We start from the raw sequence: 23,424 nt of genomic DNA on the forward strand, positions 1-23,424 counted from the left end.
TCAAGATGCCCCCTTTTCATGTGGGGTAAGTCATGTAAATTAAAGAGGAATTTAGGAGAATTTTTTAAGGAACAACAATTTCAGGTAGGCAATTGTAAGGAAGATTACAACCATGCATGCCAAGGCTACGTGATTCCTCCACAGGCCCCAAGGTGAGAGATCGATGCCCTGGTTTTCCAGAAATTCTTCGCCAGTACACCTGAAATTCAACAGAGAAAGAATAGGGCTTCATCCTTAGCATCTAATGTGTTCACTGTTCCTTAAAAAAGCCTACAGGTTACCAAGTCTTAAATATCCATCCCTTCGTTTATAACAGAAAACAGCTTTGGAGGGTTTTTTGGTGGGTGGGTGGGTGTCTGTGTGTTTTAGCTTTACAATTCTATTTTATTGGGATATGACAGGGGCCCATAGGTCAGCCAGATGCATCATAAAAACATACAGAAAACAGTCACTGAGGGCTTCCTGCTAGATTCTGCTAGATACTATGAAGCAACCTGCATATAGTAGTTTAGGTAATCCCTAAAACAACCCACATTTAAAAGACGAGGAGCCTGAAGTTTAAGGAACTTGGCCAAATGTACAGAGACTCAGACTTTGAACCAAGCTGCTAGCCTCCCAGAACTCGCTCGCTTCCAAGTCTACGATGCTGCTCTCCTCAGAGGGCAGAGTCATTTCTCAGGTAATTTTTCACTTAACACCTGATGGGGAAAGTCTCGGCTTTAGCAGATGATATCTACGGCCCTTACAAAGAGGACCAAAGCTCTTTTTGGAGCTTATTGTCCACAAGTCAGCCGCACCAAAGAGAACGCAGGCTGAGAGTCTGAAACCAGGGACAAAGGTGAGTCGGGGTTTCCTGCCAGAGCTGCACTGCGTCAGCTCTTGTACCAAGACTGGAATGAGCGTCACAGGTGCGGGGCTCTAAGACACCACCGGCAGCTCCAGCTGTCAGGTAAGCCTTAGTGGGGCTGGGGCAGGGCAGGGTGGAGCAGTCCTGACACAGATTTGAAAAGGACCTGGCGCTAAAAATAGCCGGCACAAGCATCATTATTGCCTGGTACCATTTCTGTGCAACTCTTGGAATTTGGCGGTTCCAAAAAAAAAAAAAAAAAAAAAGTTATACCCAGACCAAAAGAAAGGGAGTGGGCAGGATGAAGAAAGCTTCTCTTGGGCTTCCCTGGGGGCGCAGTGGTTGGGAGTCCGCCTGCCGACGCATGGGACGCGGGTTCGTGCCCCGGTCCGGGAGGATCCCACGTGCCGCGGAGCGGCTGGGCCCGTGAGCCATGGCCGCTGCGCCTGCGCGTCCGGAGCCTGTGCTCCGCAACGGGAGAGGCCACAGCAGTGAGAGGCCCGCGTACAGCAAAAAAAAAAAAAAAAAAAAAAAAAAAAAGAAAGCTCTTCATAGAGGTTTTCTGGCAATACTTCTAAATAGCAATTTGTCCTGTTATTAAGAATTGCTTGTATTCTACTTGACTATTCATGACATTGAGGCTACCAGCGTTCTCTTTTCTCTCATGAATTCATGTATCACAATCACACCATTAACAACAATCATTGAAAAGGAAAGTGTTGCTCAATTTTAAAACAACACCTCTAATTTGATTAAGTTCTGCGTTTTTGTTTATTATACAAAAAATGGGATTTCCTTCTCTGCTTACTGAAAGACGTGGTGCTTTCTTTAGAGGAAACACCCTTTAATAGGGAGCATTCCAAGTCCGTTAAAAACAGAAACAAAAAGAAAACCCCACGCAGACTCTGATTTCATGTTGTCCCCTAACTGCAGGAGGAAGGGGCGGGAGTCAGGACTGCGGCAGGAAGACGTTCCCTCTCTCCCGCTCCTGTGGCCCTTCAGCTCTTCCTGCCACGGGCTGAGCCCACCGGAATTGTAGGTTCACGGGTCCGCACACTTCCTGTCACCCATACACTGCTGACACTGTTAGGCTGTGCTAAGAACATCAAAGCAGCTCATCTCAAACTCCAGTGTCCTAAAGCATGAAAACTCAAACCCACGATCCAAACTGCAAAAGGATCTTTGAAAAGGCCCCAGACAGACAAGTAACACATAAGAAACATTTCTCCAGCTGAAATACGGCTTTGACCGTAACAGAATACCTCGGAGTTGCAGAGCACTGTCACGGGCAGTAGCGTACGGCCCACCTTACAGACGCGAACACTCAGGCTCAGAGAAGCCAGTGTCCCCGAAAGGACTCCCCAGCTCTAAGCCGGTGGCGTTTCGGCATCACACCACAGCAGTAAGCAAACCCACTGAGACGCTGAATGCCAACTTACATTGCATAGCTACAGGTACTGTTTGCTGTTACGTTGATCCCTGGGCAGAAGTTTTGTCCCAAAAATTCATTATGCTGCAAAGCCTGTAACACAAGTGGGAGCAGGGCAAGGAAAATAGTTTTAAATTTCAGAAAATTTCCAAAGAATGATCACAATCACGTCCTCTGAGTTTAATCTCTATTGTTATTTCGAAAAACAAACCAAGCTTCACGTTCACAGTCTTTGTCACACACCAGAGCAACTAAAATTATTTTTCCTGGCAATCAACAGGCCTGTAGGGTTGGGGTTTTGGCTCTAATACAAAAGCCAAGAGGAGAGATCTCTGGCTCCATGATCTCATATAGTTCTTTCCTTCTTCTCTCCCCAATTTTATAACCCCATGAGCACTATAATTAAAATGATACAGTGGTACTCAGTGGCTATTGTTAGTTTATAGTAACAATCTTTTGTATTGTTCTTGTTTGTTCTCATCCAAACCACTTATAATTCTTGGGAGTTAGAAACTTAATTATACTATATTAAGGCACAGTTTTCTCTGGAGTTGATTAGCTTTCTAAAGCCGGTAGTGGCTGTATTGTATAGTCTTTGTTTTTCTTCTCATTTCCCTTTCAATTTAAAATATGTATTCTAGGCTCCCATCCTCTCATTAATTTCTGTAATGAACTGAAACACTGTATTTTTTTGGTATCAATCAGCCATCTTTGTCCCTTACTCGGAGTTATCTCCCAATCCGTCACCTCCCTCAAACAACAGGGTGACTGGAGAAACCCCAGGTGATTATCAAGGTGACCCAAGGCTTAACAGGAAGCTCTCACGCATTGTCCTCAAACTCGCACCGCTCACGGCTGCGGACGTGAGATGGCCCGGCTTTACTGTGGTTGCTCCCAGCGTGGGAAGAGTGAACCAGCCACAGTGACGGACAAGGAGAACATACCGCAAAGCCGTATCGAGGAATGCTGAAGTACTGAAGCCATGAGAGCCAAGGCACCACGGTTCTGAGATTTACCAGCAGCCCTGAAAATATCTACAAAAAACAAATACCAAGAATCAGAACTGGCGGAGTGAGTTCGTGAAGAATTCTAGCAAATACCCTCCCTCAGTCCCCGACAGCCTTGCGAACACTTCTGCCTTGAAATCCCTCCCACTACTCTGAAGACTTACCTTGTCCTCTTTGTACATGTGTATCTCTCTAGAGCTGAGGCTGTTTAGGGTTCTAAAGGAATCACAATTTTTCTATAATATACATTTTATTTAACTGGAAGATTTTTAATTGTTGAGGCTTTTACTTTCTCTGTAACTGCACACAATGGAAGGTCAGTAAGTAGTGACTGCTCTAATATTAGATACAACGAACTGTATGTTCCCACCGATAAACACACTCGAACATGTCCCAAGCACCTCATGCCCCTATTTCCATGAACACAGTAATATTTTCTATTTACAAGGGTTTGCATTCTATCTCTGTACGACTTTAGGAATAATTTTGGGTTCAGAATGCATGTGCTTAAAATAACCCAAAGACTGGAGCTGGTACACAGCATCCTATGGTAAAAGCACAGCATAAAATACGGTCAATACCTTCATTTAAAGCTACCGAAAGGCAGTATTACAAGGGAGACTCCAGGAGGGTCTGCTCCAGCAAGAGATGGCTACGTGAGAAGAGGTTCACGGAAAACACCCCCCAACTGGCACAAGGCTGGGGTGGGCACACGATGGCCATGTACCTGGTGTGACTTCGCAGTTTTACCCTTGACCTAACCCAGCGCTCAGCACATAAGACAGCATCTCTGGGTAAGATACGGTCTTATGACCGGTTTATAAAGTTCTACACACCAGCCCTTAAATAAACACAAATCAAAGCATCTAATATATCAAACAAAACATTTTTATACTTGAAGAACATCTTATTTATTAGATGACATTGTAGAAAATGTACATAAAATTGATCACCTTCTCAATACTGTTTAGATTGGTAGTTTTCAAACTCAGAAATGGAAGAATTAAACTTTGACAAGAGTTGGTGCTAATTACCTACCCTTTAAAGACAGGTACTGCTACTCTAGCAGAAAGGGCATGTGGATTCAGTAAATAGGCTACACATTCCTGTTTACTTGATGTTAGTGGGGAAATGGGGTAACTGGTTCCCTTCACCTATTGAATCACCTTTGTGCGTGCAAAATGTAGGGCCATGGGGACTTCCCTGACGGAGCAGCGGTTAAGAACCCGCCTGCCAATGCAGGAGACATGGGTTCGAGCCCCGGTCTGGGAAGATCCCACGTACCGCAGAGCGGCTAGGCCCGTGAGCCACAACGACTGAGCCTGCGCTCTAGAGCCCGCGAGCCACAACTGCTGAAGCCTGCGTGCCTAGAGCCCGTGCTCTGCAACAAGAGAAGCCACCGCAGTGAGAAGCCCGTGCACCGCAACGAAGAGTAGCCCCCGCTTGCTGCAACTAGAGAGAAAGCCCGCGCGCAGCAACAGACCCGATGCAGCCAAAACTTAATTAATTAATTAATTTTAAAAAACGTAGGGCCACGTAAGGTTAGGATTAAATAGTAGGTTAAAAAAGGTAAACAGAAATATATTGATATAAAGGAGTGTCAGGAACCCAGAAAGGAGGGGACCTAGTACTGGAAATTCTCAGGATTTTTAAAACACTCCTTTTCAAAATACAGGAGGGATGTCAGATAGGCCCATGCTGCATGCTGCTGTTTGCATGGAACTGAGTTCCTCCCTTGCTTGGAGAGTAGTTCCTCCAACCAAAGCACTTCAGCGGTCAGTTAAACAAGCCAGCAGTTCTCTCACACCAGCGGGGAAGTCAAACAATGAGCCTGTCACTTCTACAATTTTTTTAAATTTGAAAAATCAAAAGTTTTCTGGTTTTTAAAGTTCCAATCGATCAAGCTTTCACGATATGTCACCAAGAGACATCTTTTTAAAGCTCATCATTAACAACATGTTAACTAAGGTTATAACAACTGTATTAGAACAGTAGCAAAAAAGACTGGGTAAGATGAAGAAAAAGCTGGTATGTTCTCTAATAATATAAGCTATTACTTCAATATACGGCCTCCTTAAAGCAAAAGGATTTACAGAATCGTCAAGCAGATTTTACAGGACAGGTGGATCCGGGGGGAGAACCAAGGGAAATGATTACGTCTCAGGGAAGCACAGTTCATACTCACCATCATAAACACGAAAGAGATGGTCATGAGAAGCGTTGCTATGGATACCACGCTCTGACCTGCGGCTATGGCCAGCGCCATTGAACTGGCTGAATAAGCCACCATCATCAGGGTGAACATCATGATGAAGAAGGCGTCCACCTGCGGTTTCAACCCTTAGGGAGCAGAGAGGGGGTTAATCCACCCGTCGACATCACGGCGTATCGGGGACGGTTACTGTGCAAATATAACACTACAATATTTGGAGAAACTAGTATCGGGTGGAAAAAAATTCATCCGCTATCCAACCATCCTGGGTCACCACTTGCATTGTTCCCCCCGTTATAACTGTAGGAAGCTATATGCTATATGCAGTTTTCTTTTTTTAAAAAAATTTATTTAGGGGCTTCCCTGGTGGCGCAGTGGTTGAGAATCCGCCTGCCGATGCAGGAGACACGGGTTCGTGCCCTGGTCCGGGAAGATCCCACATGCCGCGGAGCAAATAAGCCCGTGAGCCATGGTTGCTGAGCCTGTGCGTCCGGAGCCTGTGCTCCGCAATGGGAGAGGCCACAACAGTGAGAGGCCTGCATACCGCAAAAAAAAAAAAAAAAAAAAAAAATTATTTATTTTATTTTTGGCCGTGTTGCATCTTTGTTGCTGCACACAGGCTTCCTCTAGTTGCAGCGAGCCAGGGCTACTCTTGGTTGCAGTGCACGGGCCTCTCGTTGCGGAGCACGGGCCTTAGGTGCACAGATTTCAGTAGTTGTGGTGCATGGGCTCAGTAGCTGTGGCGCACGGGCTCAGTTGCTCCGCGGCATGTGGGATCTTCCCAGACCAGGGATCGAACCTGTGTCTCCTGCATCGGCAGGTGGATTCTTAACCACTGCGCCACCAGGGAAGTCCTGCAGTTTTCTTTTACAGGCTCACTGCATAAGCACTTTTCCATGTAACACTCGTGCTTCTTTATTTGTAATTATTAGCAATTTCTGAGTGCCTGAGGTGGAGAGCTGCAGGCAACACAACTGGCCAGAATTCTACTTACTGCCTTCTCTTCTAAGAAGGACACTTGCCAAGACCACATTCATCTTACCTAGACATCACCACGTTACTCACTGTGTGTTGTAAATGTATTAGTGAAGATACTGGGAAGGTCAGGATTACACGCCTTCCCAGTGGTTTTAAAATCTGGTGGATGTGTCCATAATCCACGTCTCCCAAGACAAATCACCCTATAACTCTGGGATTGAGGACGGGGTTAAATTAAGTTTCATAAAACTGCTTTATCAAGGAAAATAGGCTAATACTGTGGGTCATACAAAAATCTGAAGATTTTGGAACAGCCATAAGAACACCAGTTAGGAGTCTGAGGATGTAGGTTCTATGCCTAATTCTTTACGACACACCTCTTATTCGTAAAATGGAATTTTACACTCGATCAATAGTGCTTTGTCAGAAAAGAAACATTTCTGGTGCGTGTGTATGTGATAAATATATGGAAATTCTGATCCAGTGAGCCTGGGGTGTAGTCTAAACACAATGCATAAAAAAATCAATCTGTCTACATCTATCAAACATTTTTATTACCAGAAGTCACTATCTTTCATTATCTTTGTACACACACACACACAGAAAAATCTAAATAGATAAAAGTAATAAATATCCCAGCTCTAGCTCCTCCAACACAGTGTCAAATAGTTTTAGGAATTATTTCCACGTTTGTATATGACACAGAGCATCTCCGTTTATACAATATAGTTTTAAAATTACTTTGGAAAAAGTCTTGCAAAAATCTCCTCAGAGAACAGTTAATTCAGAGCGTACATAATGAATAGAGGCTTCCTTATCTCAGGACTTGATTTACAGTTTTGAGAACCAAAGCACGCCTGCAAGAAGTCCCCTCATATCCAAGACTAAAAACACATACCGTTTGTTTCACCGCTTACCTAACAGGAAGTATGTTATGCTAGTAAATATAATACTTGGCAACATCCTCATTGGGAGTAAATCAGATAAGAGTTTTCCAAAGAAGTAAGATGACACTCTGTAATATCCGCTGATATATTCATGTCTGAAAACAAAGATTCACATCACACGTCCCACGTTAGCTGAAGACGGCCAAGACCAGAAGGTTCAACCACTTGCTGTACCTCTCTCTGCTGCCACCCTGGGTCTAAGAACTACAGCTTCCGCGTCCTCGGGGCTAAGCCACCCCCCTCCTGCCTGTCAGCTCAGGCACATCTCACGTGTGCGCCTCCCCTGCGACATCCCCCCCTCCCCGAGGCTCTGTGCAGTGAGCCCTCTTCTCATCGCATGACCCCCTCCAAAGGCCGGCCAGTTTGCCCTCCGAACACACGCTCCAGGGGCACGGGTCCTGCGTCGCCTCCCTCTCTTCCGACAGTGGCTCTCCTTGAAGGCCAGCGTGTCAGAAGCTGACCTCAGTGGTCACAGAGGCTTTTCTTCTTCCCTGCTTCTCATTATGAAGACGGTGGTGCTGCTACTCTCCTAGCCTCAGATGCAGCTTTGGGTCACCGTTCTGTTTTTACTTCTTCCACTCTCATGATGAAAAAAAAGAAAATGGCACTTCTTTCCACGATCGTGCCTGCCAAGCACACACCCCCGTCAGCTATCAAATCCTCTTTTCTTCCCTCTGGAGTTCTAGATCCCTCCCTTCCTGAGAGCTTCCTCCCGTAAATCCAAACTACTCCACCAAGAACTTCATCCTTCCCCTTCTCGAATGATTCCTTTACGCAACATGTAAAGATGCAAATCTCTTCCAACTTTGAAAAAACACAGGAAGCAAAACAGCCCTCCTTTATTTTAAGGCTGCCCTCCGGACCCTTCCATTCTCCTTTCCACTGAGGGCTTGGTCTATATTCTTGGTCAGCTTTACCTCCTCACCTTGAATTTACTGTTCGGCTCACTCCCTTCTCTCTACCAAGCCCCTCAAAGTTTCCTTGTGACAGTCAACATGACTTCTTATTTGCTAAAAACAAAAGATCCTTTTCAGCCCCTTTATTCCTTGCTTTCTCTGCAGCACTGGATCCGCGGGCCAGGCCTTAAACGCGAAACTCCTTTTTCCCTTGGTGTCAGGCCCCCCCGGGCTCATGATTCTCCTCCCAGCCTCTGAGCGCTCGCTCTTTCTCAATCAGCACTGGTAATTCCCAAGAACCACGGCCGGATTCTGGACACGAGCAGTTTGACCAGCCGCCCCCTTCCTGAAACAGAGAGCTACTCACATAAAGAGCTTCTTCTCGGCCACCAGGAGCTCCACGGCCGACACGCTGCTGAAACACTGGTTGGTGGTCAGGAAGAAGAGCACCCCGACCCTGTGACGAGGGGGAGGGAACGACAAGCACTGCAGTCAGTCAAACATCCTTCGGTCCTTTTTCTACCTGCAAAACTCTTCCCTCGGATGGTATCTTAACACACTGAACAGACAGCTGTTCTGGTTGAAACTGCGAGGGAAGCAGGAGCCCCGTCAGGTCACGCCCTCACCCCTGTGTCTCCACACTGATAGCCCCAGGACTCCATACAGCACAGTCTGAAATTCATGACCCAGTCTGCTACGGACTGAACTCCATCCTCCCCAAATGCCTGTGCCGGAGCCCTAACCCTCAGCGTGACGGCATTGAGAGACGGAGACTCTGGGAGGCGGTCCGGTTTAGCCGAGGTCATGAGGGTAGGGCCCTCACAATGGATTAGTGCCCTTAGAAGAAAAGGGAGAGACATCAGAGCTCTCTCTCTCTGCCATGCAAGGACTCAGCCAGAAGGCAGCAAATCAGAAGAGGGCCATCTTCAGAACCCAACCATGCTGATTCCCAGCCTGATTCCCAGAACGGGCAGAAGTGAATTTCTGTGGTTTAAAGCCGCCCGGTCTGTGGGTCTCTGGCACAGCCTGTGGCAGCCAGGCTGACAATTACACGGGCCATAAAAATACTATCACCTTGGATTTTAACTAACAAAATGCCAACGGCAGTTCCTAATGTATGAACAGAGAAACAGTGAGCCAAAGAAAGCTTGCAAAGGTTAAAAACCTCTATTAGCCACTTCTTCAAACGTTGAGTGAAGAAGAAACTAAGACAAGGCAAAATGAAAGACGGTGGAGGGACATCTTACTGTATACGTGCACCTCACAACCACCAGCACAGCCTTGACAGCCTCCTTGGCCACCCACTGCGAATGGGGTTTCCTTCCAACGGGCTCAAAAGAAAACCCAAAATAATGCTCATAAAGGAAAAACTCATTTGTGCACCTATGAGAAAAGGAAGACTATTAATGCTTCTCTCTCGATAAAATAACTGAAGTCTAAAAAGGAAAGTACTCAGGGCTTCCCTGGTGGCGCAGTGGTTGGGAGTCCGCCTGCCGATGCAGGGGACGCGGGTTCGTGCCCCGGTCCGGGAGGATCCCACGTGCCGCGGAGCGGCTGGGCCCGTGAGCCGTGGCCGCTGAGCCTGCACGTCCGGAGCCTGTGCTCCGCAACGGGAGAGGCCACAGCAGTGAGAGGCCCGCGTACCGCAAAAAAAAAAAAAAAAAAAAAAAAAATTAAAGCAGAGACTCAAACAGATATTCATTTGTACATCCATGTTCACAGCAGCATCATTCACAACAGCCAAAAAGTGGAAACAAACCAGTGTCCATGGACAGATAAATCGATACACAAAATGTGGTATATCCATACAATGGAGTATTATTCAGTCTTTAAAAAGAAAGAAGTTCTGACACATGCTACAACATGAATGAACCTTGAAGATATTACGCTAAGGGCAATAAGCCAGTCAGCAGAAAGACAAATACTCCATGATTCTATTTACATGAGGTACTTAGAATAGTTAAAATCAGAGACAGAAAGTATAATGGAGATTTCCAGGGGCTGGGGAAATGGAGAACGGGGAACTGTTGCTCAGTGGGTATAGAGATACAGTTTGGGAAGAGGAAAAAGTTCTGGAGTTGGAAGGTGGGGAGGGCTGAACAATAACGTGAATGTAATTAATGCCACTGAACTGGACACTTAAAATTGGTTAAGAGGGTAAATTTTATGTTCTGTATATTTTAGCACTAAATAATTAATTCTTCCATTCAGCTTTCAATTCTTTGACTTACCCTACTCCTCAATTTACCCTTTGCTTATCTCAAATTCAAATTCGTAATGGCTTTTCATAAGCTTGAAAGAAAAGTAACAGAACATTCTCAAAATCAAGATCCAAATTTACTCACCTGTTCTGGATTCCTGCAGGATCATTTTTTAGATCGTAGAAAATGGCACCAATAACCAGTCCCAGAATGATTGTTACAATTATCTTTTCAAAAAGAAAAAAAGAATTTCAGTTAAAGGCAAAAACTTAACACATTATTATTAAAATATATCTGGCTACATAATGAAACTCTCCATTGATATAGGTATTTTAAATGGCTTGGCCATAGTCCTTGGGAAAATACAAAACAGTGTATGTTATTAGACTACTTTTTAAATCGAAATAAAAATAATCTATCTGCGTGCTAGGGAGACTGACGGGCGACCAAGTAGAAAAGCTAAGATTTCTCCCAGTGCTTTACCAGGCCCTGCCAGTCCACGGTCCAGTTCAGGCTACGGGGCCTGGGAATGCCGTAGAGTGTAGCAGAACAGTGCAAGCACCTAGCCAAATAGTCTGGGGGGTAAAATAAAGTCCGAGTGGCTAAGAGTTCTGGCCTGAACTCTCAACCTTCGTGCTAGTGAACATGCCCAGCGTGATATTTCAAGAGGCTCCAACAAAAACAGGATATCTTTACTCTTAACATGAAAAATAAATAAAAATGATCAAAAATTTTAAAGCACACATGAAAAAAATTCCAACAATGTAATTTTGCACAATAAGGAAGTAGGGGCTGGGAGAGTCCACGCCTGCACTGGAAAAGTGCAGTGTCACTGTCACCAAAGCATTCAGCCAGCTTTCTCTGAGGGCACCCGAGTGCATCCGTTACCCACCTTCCTGTCACTGCTGCTCCAGCAACCTCAGCCCAGAGGGGCTGCAGCCAACAGCAGAGCTGAGCTGCCAGTGCTGAGCCACTCTTACCTACCTTCACCCTCTCACTCTTTTTTTTTTTTTTTTTAAATTTATTTATTTATTTATTTATTCTTGGCTGTGTTGGGTCTTCGTTTCTGTGCGAGGGCTTTCTCTAGTTGTGGCAAGCAGGGGCCACTCTTCATCGCGGTGCGCGGGCCTCTCACTATCGCGGCCTCTCTTGTTGCGGAGCACAGGCTCCAGACGCGCAGGCTCAGTAGTTGTGGCGCACGGGCTTAGTTGCTCCGCGGCATGTGGGATCCTCCCGGACCGGGGCACGAACCCGTGTCCCCTGCATTAGCAGGCAGATTCTCAACCACTGCGCCACCAGGGAAGCCCCACACCCACTCACTCTTGTTTGATGACTCCTAAGAAGACTGGATAAACATCACTTTGGTTCTTAAGACTGACAAACTGTCTCTTAAGGACACTTCTATAAGCGAAGGGTTAAGGGTTACATTATGATTTATTTAAGGAAATTCTACTTGTACTTTTAAATTAAACTTAATTAAATGAATTTTAAAATATAGTAAATGATAACCTAAAGAAAACAAAACATCCCACGATGTACCTTGGAACCTTCGAAGTTTAAAAACAAAACAAAAAAACACCTCAGTACTACAACAGTGCAGTAGTATCAAGACTTGAAGTAACCTGTCAAGACACTTTTGGCATGAAGCAAACAAAATTGCAAAACAGGATCATGACCTGTGAAGACCAGTCTGGAAAGAATATGATTTGAGATGTCTTTAAAAATTGCCTTGCTAAGAAAGACAGTCAGAAATTTGAAAAAATAAAAATCTATTACCCTGGCATATTTTAATTACCTTCAAAATCTGCTATATTTCGGGGCTTCCCTGGTGGCGCAGTGGTTAAGAATCTGCCTGCCAATGCAAGGGACACAGTTTCAAGCCCTGGTCCGGAAAGATCCCACATGCGCGGAGCAACTAAGCCTGTGTGCCACAACCACTGAGCCTGTGCTCTAGAGCCCGTGAGCCACAACTACAGAGACCGTGCGCCACAACTACTGAAGCCCACGTGCCTAGAGCCCGTGCTCCGCAACAAGAGAAGCCACGGCAACGAGAAGCCCGCGCACCGCAACGAAGAGTAGCCCCCACTTGCCGCAACAGGAGAAAGCCCGCATGCAGCAGCAAAGACCCCATGCAGCCACAAATAAATAAATAAAAATAAATAAATTTATAAAAAAATATAGATATATATACTATACTTCACGTCAACAGATCAAGCTTCCAAAATAAATAATAATAACCCCATCAGCATGTGTGCATATGCACATATACACAAGTCTATACTTTCACCTTGTATAACTATAAGAATAGTCAGACTTAAAACTGGACACTCCACATGCTTCGTTTCTTCTACATTCAAACTTAGTAACTTATGTTAACAGACTGTCAGTTTTATTGTTTGGATGTTTCCTAAAGGTTTCAAAAATCTAAAAGTATTTTCAAGGAAACTTTTCAAACATATTGACAAAATGATTAATCTCATAATTTTGTCATGGTTTTATAAGGTGCGTCTATGTTTTTCCCTCTTACATTAAGGAAAAGAAAATAAACAGGAAAACTAAACATTGCTTAATGGAGCAAAGAAATTCTATCCTATGAGTTCTGTGCAGCTGGCTTCTCTAGAAAAGAAATTTCCTAAATGTGTTATTCTGTCTTTGTTCAAATGTGTCTGTCAACATTTCTCAAGGTGGATTCTAAGGGATGTTTATGGCTGTCACTGAAAAAATAAATCCATAGCCCAATGTTAAATGGGCTAATAGAAACAATGAATCTCCAAGAGATATGACAGTATTTTCCAAGTTGATTTGATCAGGAAACCTTTGGCACATGAAGTGAACATTCAGTCTTCTCATACAGATAATCCATTCATTCCAATATCTTCCAAAGACAACCTTTAGTTAAATGCATTCATTACCAGAAGCAAAGTCTAACTCACGTAAATGACTAGTTCAAACCTAAGCATGGCTGTAAGGCTACCCATACCAGATTTATCAACAGAAAGCCAGAAAACATTTTAATAGCACCATATTCAAACACTCAGAGAAATAAAAGCCACACTCGCAGATTATAAAAAACCCTAAACCGGAAGTCAGCAAGCTATGGCCTCCCAGGCCGATTTCTGTTCGGTCCACTAGCAAGCATAGTTTTTTACCATTTTATTAATGGTTGAAAGAAAAAACAGAATATTTCTTGCCACCTGAAACTTACATACAATTCATATTTCAGTGTCTGTGAATGAAGTTTGATTGGAACACAGCCATGTTCATTTTTTAAAATGTATTTATGGCTGCTTTCTTGCTAAAATGGCAGACTTGACTACTTGAGACAAAGACCGCATGAGCTGCAGAGCCTCAAGTATTTACCCTGTTACCCTTTACAAAAAAAAGGTTTGGGGCTTCCCTGGTGGCGCAGTGGTTGAGAATCCGCCTGCCGATGCAGGAGACACGGGTTCGTGCCCTGGTCCGGGAGGATCCCACGTGCCGTGGAGCAACTAAGCGCGTGAGCCATGGCCGCTAGGGCTGCGCGTCCGGAGCCTGTGCTCCGCAACGGGAGAGGCCACAACAGTGAGAGGCCCGCATACCGCAAAAAAAAAAAAAAAAAAAAAAAAAAAAAAAAAAAAAAAAAAAAGGTTTGTCTGCTCCTGTCGTAAGCTAACACTGCAGCATTGACACCTCTGAAGAAGAGTCCCCCCCCACCCCATGCAGATGCTCAGGGAGGTGCAAGGTTCTATCCCTGTTCTGCAAGATTACCACTGCTCTCAACATTGCTGGGGTTCCTTTTGTGGAACTGAGGTCACTGAGGAGGTAAGCAGGCTGAACGTGCAACTTGGAGGCACTGGGCATGGGCTTTGCCTCTGAAGAAAGCCCAGCACCAGAAGGTGCAGAAACCTGGTGCGCTACGACCAAGAGCTCCACATTCTAACTGCCCCTGCCCAGAACTGCCGTACGGAGTCACCCCTTGGTAGCGGCAGGGGACTGGCTCCAGGAGCCTCGTGGATATCAAAACCCACAGATGCTCCAACCCCTAATATAAAATGGAGTCGTACAGTCAGCCCTCCGCACCCATGGGTTCCTCCAACCTCAGCGTGCGTGGAACCCGGGATACCGAGGGCCGAGAGTATGTGACTTGGACCAGGCATTTAGAAACCACTTGTAGAGGCAAGAGAAATGTATTTTCCAAATAAAAAAATCGAATGCATAAACCAAACGAAGAATCACCTGCCGTACATCATCTCACGGTTGAACAGCGGATAACCAGGTTGGCCTCACTTACAGAATTGACTCGCAAATGACATCAAATCTACTCTAAAAGGATAAAATCGCACCCTTGACTCAAAGTACACAGAGGTGTTCACGTTCTGACAGAAATGCCAAACAGCAAGTGCAAAACTGTTTGCAGCGATCAGCAGTACGTCTCAAAGAGGGAAATAGGCTCTCGGCATTAATACTCAGAAGGCGACAGCGGAGTGCGATATGAAAACGATGGTGCACGCGGTCAGAAGCCGGTGGTGTTTCACTAGAGACGGCAACATGCCACCTTTTAGCACTTGGCAGAAATGCAGCGAGAATACAATCCGCCAAACCCAAGATAACTGGCTAAACTGACTTCCACAGAACACTGAACCGGGAATATAAGGATTCTGGATGACGGAGGGCTTAAAGAATAACAGAAAAATCATGAAGGAGTAATTATCGACAACTATCAACGCAGTCAGCCAAGAGAGAAAAAGAACATTATTTCATCTTCATTGAGGGAAAGTCAGTCTGACGGTGGAGCCTTACTGCACAGAATTCAAGTCTGCTCACTACCTCTGTGTTAACCTCGTGCCGTTTTAGGTGTCTAGCGCTCTCCTAAGATCAGAACCCCTCCATGAGGAAGGTCGATCATAAGGAACAGCATTTGCACGCAGGCTCTTTGCGCAGACAGCGGCCAGCCCTACAGCCCTCGGGGACAGGACACTGAGCTGAAAGCTTCCCTGGCCACTTTCCACCTGACCTAAGATGCAAACCAACCCCTTCCCTGGCTCTTCCTCTTCCCCCCCTTCCTTTCCTTCTCTCGTTCTCCTCCTTTCTCCACTTCTCTGCTTAAACTCTCTTCCTAGCCCTTCTAACCACCTGACATGCTATATATCTTATTTCTATATGAATTTATCACCTGTCTCTCCTCATAAGCAAACGAGCTCCACTGAGAGCAGGGATTTTATTTTCACCCACTTTGTTCACTGCTGTGTACAAGCTCCAAAATGCAGCACGTGATCAGTAAGAACTTGTTGAACGCATCAGGAAATGAACATGCACAGCCACCAGAAAACCCCAAATGTGGTCAAACATTTCCTTTACTTCACAATTTATGAAAAAAAATTTTCTTTCCACAAAGATTGTCCATTACAGCTTGGCTAAATCGAGCAAAATTCTGAATTAGATAGTCCAAGAAAAAAACAACCCATTAAAAAAGAAATCTTCAATAAGTAAAAACTTACTTGGGTTTTACTTGTTTCTATACCGCAGATGGAATGGGGATAAATAAATACATGAAAGTGTGGGTAGAAGGTAAGCATAACCCTAAAATAGGTTGTATCAGAACCTAATGCCCCCGGATGAGTATTGTACAGCATAATTAGGAGACTCTGCCAGGTTACCTGAGCTATTGAAGCCTGGGGATTACCCAGTAAGTTTTTGAAGGAACGCCTGGAAATCCATCTAAGCTGATGACAGAAGGAGGTGGCATAGGTGATCTCCTTGTAGACTGAAATCTTCTTCTTTTTCTGACCCCCTGAGAGTTGCTCTAACTCAACTTTTGTCTCCTTGAAGAAGGAGGAGTTGGCATAAAACTCAGCTAATTTTTCTACGAGTGAAGTATCTGTCTTGGAAGGCTCTTCAGTCTCCTTGGCTTTGGAATAAAAGTGGATAAAGAAGGGGAAACATTATTAACAAAACAACAGGTGATTTAGTCCATTTTGCTGTAACCCCTTTCTTGGATTCTTCCCTAGTACCTTAATTCTAAAGCTTGAGTATAAAAAATTATGAGATCTGTCCCTGCTTTACAAAGTAGAAAAACAGAGTCAATTGGCCTACTTCCGTAAACTTACGGATACAGCAAACTCACTGATCTTTTCCTAAATCTTTTAAAATAGACTCTTCACCATATGCAGTTATAATTCCTAATAAAAAATCTGGTCTTTGCTTTTTACAATGTGCAAATGCATAAACTGCCAAGTTTCTTATTTCAAAACACTATACAGTTGGCCCTCTGTATCCACAGACGTTGAACCCAGGGGACAGGGAGGGCCTATTGTAAGGGACGTGAGCACCCTTGGATTCTGTTATCTGTGGTGGGGGAGGGGGGGGAGTTCTGAAACCAATCCCCCATGGATACCAAGGGGCCACTCTGTAAACAATGGGCACTTTTTTAAAAAATGGGAACTCCGCTTAGAACTGACACCATCCTATAAATGCCCATTTACAGGTTGTCAAAAACAGCACTCTCACAGACAACAAAATCTGTGTTGACTGATGCTATGAGATGGAATGTTGGTGTGGCCCCAAACTTGCTATGCTGAAACCCAGTCCTCAATGTGATGGTACCTGAAGGCAAGGCCTTTGAGGGATGGTTGGGTCATGAGGGTGGAGCCCTCAGGAGTGGGATTAGTACCCTTATGAAAGAGGCCCCAGAGGCTTCCCTCCCCACTACCACCACATGAGGAGGTAATAATATGGTCGCTCATCTATGAACCAGGAAGCAGGTCCTCAACAGACACCGGATCTGCTGGCACCTTGATCTTGGACTTCCAGCCTCCGGAACTGTGAGAAATAAATGTTTATTGTTTAAACCACCCAGCCTATGGTACTTTTGTTACAGCAGCCAAACAAACGGGACAACCAGTATCAGAGAACAGCACTGATGTGAATTCACACAGCCATGTTTTAGTGAGCTACCACGTTGCTAAGCTTCAGCCAGCTCAATTAGGCAATAATCTGTGACTCTTGACAGATTTGCTTACCTTCACCGTCTGTGCCTTCTCTGTTTAACACCACAGCACAGGAGTCTCCATTAATGACGTCCAGGAAGAAGTCTGCAGGGTTATTATAGGGCTCACAGTGGTAACCTGCAAAAGAAGGCAACTCAGGTACACAAACTTGATAGTCTTGGGAGATAAAGACTCAGTGGGTGAGGGAGGCGTTGCTGGGAGAGACAGGATCTAACAACTTCTCCCTCACTTTCCTTCTCTCTTCTCCCCTCACTGATTTACCGCTTCCTTTTAATCGCACAGTATTTCAACAGCTTTCTGACTCTTCACAAAACAACACACTCCAAACCATCCCTGGACTCTTAGCAAGTCTTCTGTTAGTGCTTGGTCCTTAGCCATCATAAATCATGAGACCTGAAACAGCTATCAATATGCTCTCGTGCTTATCAGAACTTCTTCAGAAATCTAGATATAGGTCCAAGAAAAAAAAAATAAGTAGAAAAAAAAAAAAAAGCTATAGAAGAACTAATGTTCCTTAAAGCCAGCTAAGGCATAGCAGGACTGTGTTTGGGAGAGAACTGGGGTATGTTCTGCTCTCCAAGTTCACCTGGGGACTGCTAGAATGCCAGTACCCACTTTAGCAATGATTGTTTTTGCCCCTATTAAATTCAGGTCCAAATGGTCCTCTGTTATGCTCCTGTAATTCCAATATAGAGAACAAATCACCAGAACAGCATTCTCAAGAGAATGTGGCTGGCAGAGCATAGCTGAATGCTTACCTTGACTTCTTGTGGCACTGTAACAGGGAAGAACAAATCTGACTCCATACTGGATCTGTTTCTTTTACTTTAACCTTTGGATTCTATTGCTTCTGCTACAAGTTAAGAATGTTGCCTATAGCCTGAAATATTCAGGATAGCCCATTCTCAAGGGTCTGATCTTTAAAGGTGGAACACTTTTCCATTCATAGAGAGATAAAAAGTCGCAGAACAGAGAATAATGTTTGTCTTGTTGGAGGTTTACAGGAACACCATGACTAGACCTACATGGACAGCTGCAAGAAAAAAGGATTCCGACACTACAAAGTTTTCAACAACCAGCCACACCCCCTTCCCTTTTAGTATAAAAGAAGCCTGAATTCTAACATGGGGAAGAACGTTCTTTGGCACACGAGTCCACCATCTTCTCGGTCTGCTGGCTTTCCAAATAAATAAAGTCTCTATTCCTTGTCCCAACAACTCATCTCCTGAAATACTGGCCTGTCGTGCAGCAAGCAGCATGAGCTGAGACTCAGAAGCAACGTGATTATCTGAACTCAGCCTGGCCTGTAGTCTGATCCTTAGCTTCATCCCCCTAAACTCCCTAGACCCATGCAAGGCTTCTTAATTTTAAATGATACAGATTAAACAAAAACATTTTAAAATGTGGGTAGCAAATATTTTAAACTATATTTGAGTTCATGGAGCACCATCTATAATCATACCCAAGGATCTCTAAAATGAAGCAGATTGTGTAAGTCATAAAAAAATTACGTATTTCCATTTAAATAGAACCAGGCAGTCCAGAGCCATCAGAATGTTGGCCCACTGAAGTCAGACTTAGGACTAGCCATTATATTGACAGGTAATTCACACACGCGCTAAATCCGCGATCTAATGTTACTAGAAAATTAAGTAGCATCGGGCTTCCCTGGTGGCGCAGTGGTTGAGAATCCGCCTGCCGATGCAGGGGATACGGGTTCGTGCCCCGGTCCGGGAAGATCCCACATGCCGCGGAGCGGCTGGGCCCGTGAGCCATGGCCGCTGAGCCTGCGCGTCCGGAGCCTGTGCTCCGCAACGGGAGAGGCCACAACAGTGAGAGGCCCGCGTACCACAAAAAAAAAAAAAAAAAAAAAAAAAAAAAATTAAGTAGCATCTCCATGAACCCCCAACCAAGGTAGATCAACATCCCACGTAAGGGAAAAACATGATAAAGCCTAATCTGTATCATGGTCAAGAAGACAAATAATTTAGGGACATTAGGCCTTTCCAAAAATATTCAACTAACAGATAACTGGCTATGAGGCCAATATACTTGTTGAACTGTTAGGGAAAGGTCACCAGAACTGAGAAGGAGAACAGATAACAGACCCAGTAGAAATCCACACACACTCGCACTCAAACAGGACAGAAAAAGATACCTAAATAACAAGCTGGCACTGCAAAGTGAAGAACTAGCACTAAACTGAAGATGTTTTGGAGTAGTGGAAACCATGGTGTATCTACTCAAAGATCAAACAGCACTCCAGGTGACCCGTCTGTTCTCCTTTACGATACTATTAATGAAGGATCTTACTTCATAAAGAAGTCAACCATACCAGTGGATGCAAAGTAACCCAAGGCTTCCTGAGAAGGCCCGTGGAACATTAATCTTCCTGAGGCCAACAAGGTAAGGCTATCAAACAACTTGAAGATGGAATAACGAGGCTGATGAATGGAGAAGATGATTGTCCGTCCTTGTTTAGACATCCTGAATTAAAAGTGAGGAGATAATGAGTCATTAAACATCTGAAACTTGCATTTCTTGGCAACATATTTTATTATTCCTGCCTTTAGATCATTTGTTCCTCTTTCAACTTGATTTTTTTCTTACTAAATTCTCATCTCATATTATCTGTCTGATAGGTAGAGAACCTAAATTCAGTGCTTTCATGAAACACTACGGTTTCCAAAGTGTGTTCCATGGGTAGTCTAGAATCAATCAGAATATTAATTGAAAATACATATCCCTGGACAGTCTACTCAGACCTGTTGGGTCTATGGAACCATATTTTTAACTAGCACCTAGGTAATTTGTAAGTACACTCAAGTTTTAAAACTTATTATCAACTAAATATTAAAACAATGGTCATATGCACCATCCTCATTGATCATTTGAGTCTTCTGGCTCTTTAGGAACTGGTTTTCATTCTTCTGCCCTAATAATACAATTAACATTACTGAGTACTGACTAGATCTTTGCTAAACACTTTATAGAAGACCTTATCTAAATTTACACAATAGTGGTATGAGGCAGTACCAATCATTATCATTGCTGTTATGTAACAGATAAGGCTTAGAGAATTAAGCAACGGCTCAAAGTGTCACTGTGAGAAGGAGCAGGGCTAGGATCGGATCCCTGGTCTAATACCGTGGCCAAAAGACAGGAACTCCTATCTTTATGCAGGAGTTACTACTTATGGGTAGAAGAAACAAAGGCCAAAATCACTGTTCAAAATCTGATATTACTGAAAACACTTTATGAGAAGGATCACATCAATTCAAGCATTTTCTAAGCACTTACTATATGCTAGCCAAGAAAGTTTGTTCGGCCTCAAAGATGACAGGCCGACAGACCAATCATTTCAATACAAGGAGTAGAAGTAGCTGAGGGTGCCCTGTAAGCCAAAGAGGAGACCGACCCAGTCTGAAGATGATGTAAGTAGTGCACCAAAGGGGCCGACAGGAGTAAGCCAAGAGGAGAAAGGGCAAAGGGCGGTCAGGGTGGAGGAAGACGGCAAACGAGGCAGGCGACAGAGAACAGGGTCTACTGCAGCAACTACAAGTAGTTCAGTGTCACGGCGGAGCTGAGGTGTATGTGTGGAGGCGGGGACTGAGAAAAAGACTGCGTCAGGAAGCAGGCCCGTGATACCTCCCGTCACCCAGAGGGGGAACGTCAGTCAGTGGACAGGAAGCAGCCAGTAAAGGACTGGAAGCAGCGAGGCGGACTGGTGTGAGGACTCCGGATGCCGAGTGCGGTCTGAGGACCACGGAGGCGTCAGTATCAGGATCTCCTATTACAAGTGCAGGATCCTGGCCTCCACCTCAGAGCTCTAGACTCAGAAGCTGCGTGTTTAACAAGACCCTAAGTGAGGAGTGTGCACAGTGGGGCTGGAGACGGCTAGGTTAGTGCTCTCCAGTGTGAGGAAAGATGCTGGCGTGCTGACTCGTCCAAAACATAAGGAAACACAACGTAGTCCAGGGTTCTATGTCAAGTCGTCATTCTCTAATGAACACCGTTCACATGGTTACAGGTAACAAAAATATCGTGGATGTAAGCTCTCACTCATCCTGAATCCCAGACCTGATACTTGACATCTTCACGTACATGTGCAATTGACATCTCGACGTAAACACTTTCCCGTCTTCCCATTTCTTCTTACTTTAGCACAGAGACTTGCTTATGAGAGCATGGGCATCAGAGGAAGCAAGGCAAAGAGAAGGAGGGGAGGCCATATGAAGGTGGTGTGTCTGGCAGCTTTTAAAAAATGGGGGGGAGGGGTTACTGTCCCAGAGGTAGTGAGCGGAGGGAAAATTGGCCAGAGTGACGGGGAGACTGATTAAACTGAACAACTAAGTTACCTGACCGAGGGACTTCCCTGGTGGCGCAGTGGTTAAGAATCCGCCTGCCGATGCAGGGGACACGGGTTCGTGCCCCGGTCCGGGAGGATCCCACGTGCCGCGGAGCGACTAAGCCTGTGCACCACAACGACTGAGCCTGTGATCTACAGCTCACGAGCCACAACTACCGAGCCCACGAGCCACAACTACTGAGCCTGCATTCCACAACTACTGAAGCCTGTGCACCTAGAGCCCGTGCTCTGCAACAAGAGAAGCCACCACAACGAGAAGCCCGCGCACCGCAACGGAGAGCGGCCCCCACTCGCCACAACTAGAGAAAGCCCGTGCGCAGCAACAAAGACCCAAGGCGGCCAAAAATAAATTAATACATTTTTTTTTTTAATTAGTTGACTGAGTAAGAAAGTAAACATATTGAGATAATGGGAGCCAAGTTTCTCATTGTCTGAAAAGTCACTGAAAAACATGGTAAGGGCGAAGACTGAAAAGAACACTCAAGTGTTAGATCAGAATTGGAAATATTATAAACTCACGGGTTTTTTTTAAGATGTACATACTAACAGAGCAACAGGTACAAATATGTTTATATGTATCATTTCTATTCAAACTATATACATATACACACACAACACATTTATAGTAAATACATATTTCCAAATAAAATATAGATATGTATTTCTATGTTATATATATACAGATACACATACACGTGTATTTCCTAGGTCTGTCTGCTAAGTGGGTCTAGAAGCACTGACACTCCTGTAGCAGTGAGCACACTACGTAATCAGATCTTGGTTTCTAAATCATAACTACACCAGAAGGAACGAGGGCTCCTTGGAGAAACATATGACACAGGAAAAGTACAAGATGAGCCTGGAACATCCTGCTGACCATGAAGTAAAGAAATGCTTGAAGAATGATAGGGACATGTCAAAAGGACACAAAAGCCAGATTGAAGAGGCTTCCACTGGCCAAAATCAGGGTGAATTTGGTCATTAAAAATAAATAAGAATAAAAGATTATAACCCACTGAATAAAAGAAGAAAATGAGTAAACATAAATGAACAGAGAAAGAGGAAAACTCCTTTACAGTAGAATGCCAACTAATACATGTAGAACGAATGATGTAAAAAGGAAATCACCACTTGGCAACCCTCACACTAGTAGCTGACAGGCAGGAGTTGTGAGTATAGGTGGGTGGAGATTTGATGAGGAACAGGATATTGGCCTAATATCTGATTATCTCTGCTGGAAAAAATACTAATCAATCACAAACGGAAAAATAGTGATTTCACAGCAGATAGGCCCAGCAGATACCAACACGACCAGCTGATAAAGGTTAACATCACCCTTGATGGGAGAAGTCAAAGTCATGCATCCCCGAAGTATGCGCCGAGAACACAGCGTCATTTCTTTTATTTATTTATTTACATCTGTATTAGAGTATAATTGCTTTACAATGTTGTGTTAGTTTCTGCTGTAAAACAAAGTGAATCAGCTATACGTATACATATATCCCCATATCCCCTCCCTCTTGCGTCTCCCTCCCACCCTCCCTATCCCACC

At 44.5% G+C, this 23,424-nt stretch overlaps 1 protein-coding gene across 6 annotated transcripts in view; it reads right to left on the bottom strand.

Annotated features, from left to right (window-relative positions):
* Positions 1-23,424, bottom strand: part of ABCG2 (ATP binding cassette subfamily G member 2 (JR blood group)) — a 142,827-nt gene continuing 119,403 nt past the window's right edge. For all 6 annotated transcript variants that reach the window (XM_067035481.1, XM_059066848.2, XM_067035477.1 and 3 more), the window contains 10 exons: positions 19,839-19,990; positions 17,516-17,620; positions 16,154-16,404; positions 10,662-10,744; positions 8,684-8,773; positions 7,391-7,515; positions 5,469-5,623; positions 3,221-3,310; positions 2,287-2,369; positions 1-199 (listed from right to left, as the gene is read on the bottom strand). In XM_067035481.1, the coding sequence (XP_066891582.1) occupies positions 52-199; positions 2,287-2,369; positions 3,221-3,310; positions 5,469-5,623; positions 7,391-7,515; positions 8,684-8,773; positions 10,662-10,744; positions 16,154-16,404; positions 17,516-17,620; positions 19,839-19,990 (1,282 nt within the window). In that variant the 3' untranslated portion in view covers positions 1-51. The remainder of the gene's footprint in view (positions 200-2,286; positions 2,370-3,220; positions 3,311-5,468; positions 5,624-7,390; positions 7,516-8,683; positions 8,774-10,661; positions 10,745-16,153; positions 16,405-17,515; positions 17,621-19,838; positions 19,991-23,424) is intronic.

This window comes from Kogia breviceps, chromosome 6, assembly GCF_026419965.1.
Source record: "Kogia breviceps isolate mKogBre1 chromosome 6, mKogBre1 haplotype 1, whole genome shotgun sequence".
Classification (NCBI taxonomy): Eukaryota; Metazoa; Chordata; class Mammalia; order Artiodactyla; family Physeteridae; genus Kogia; species Kogia breviceps.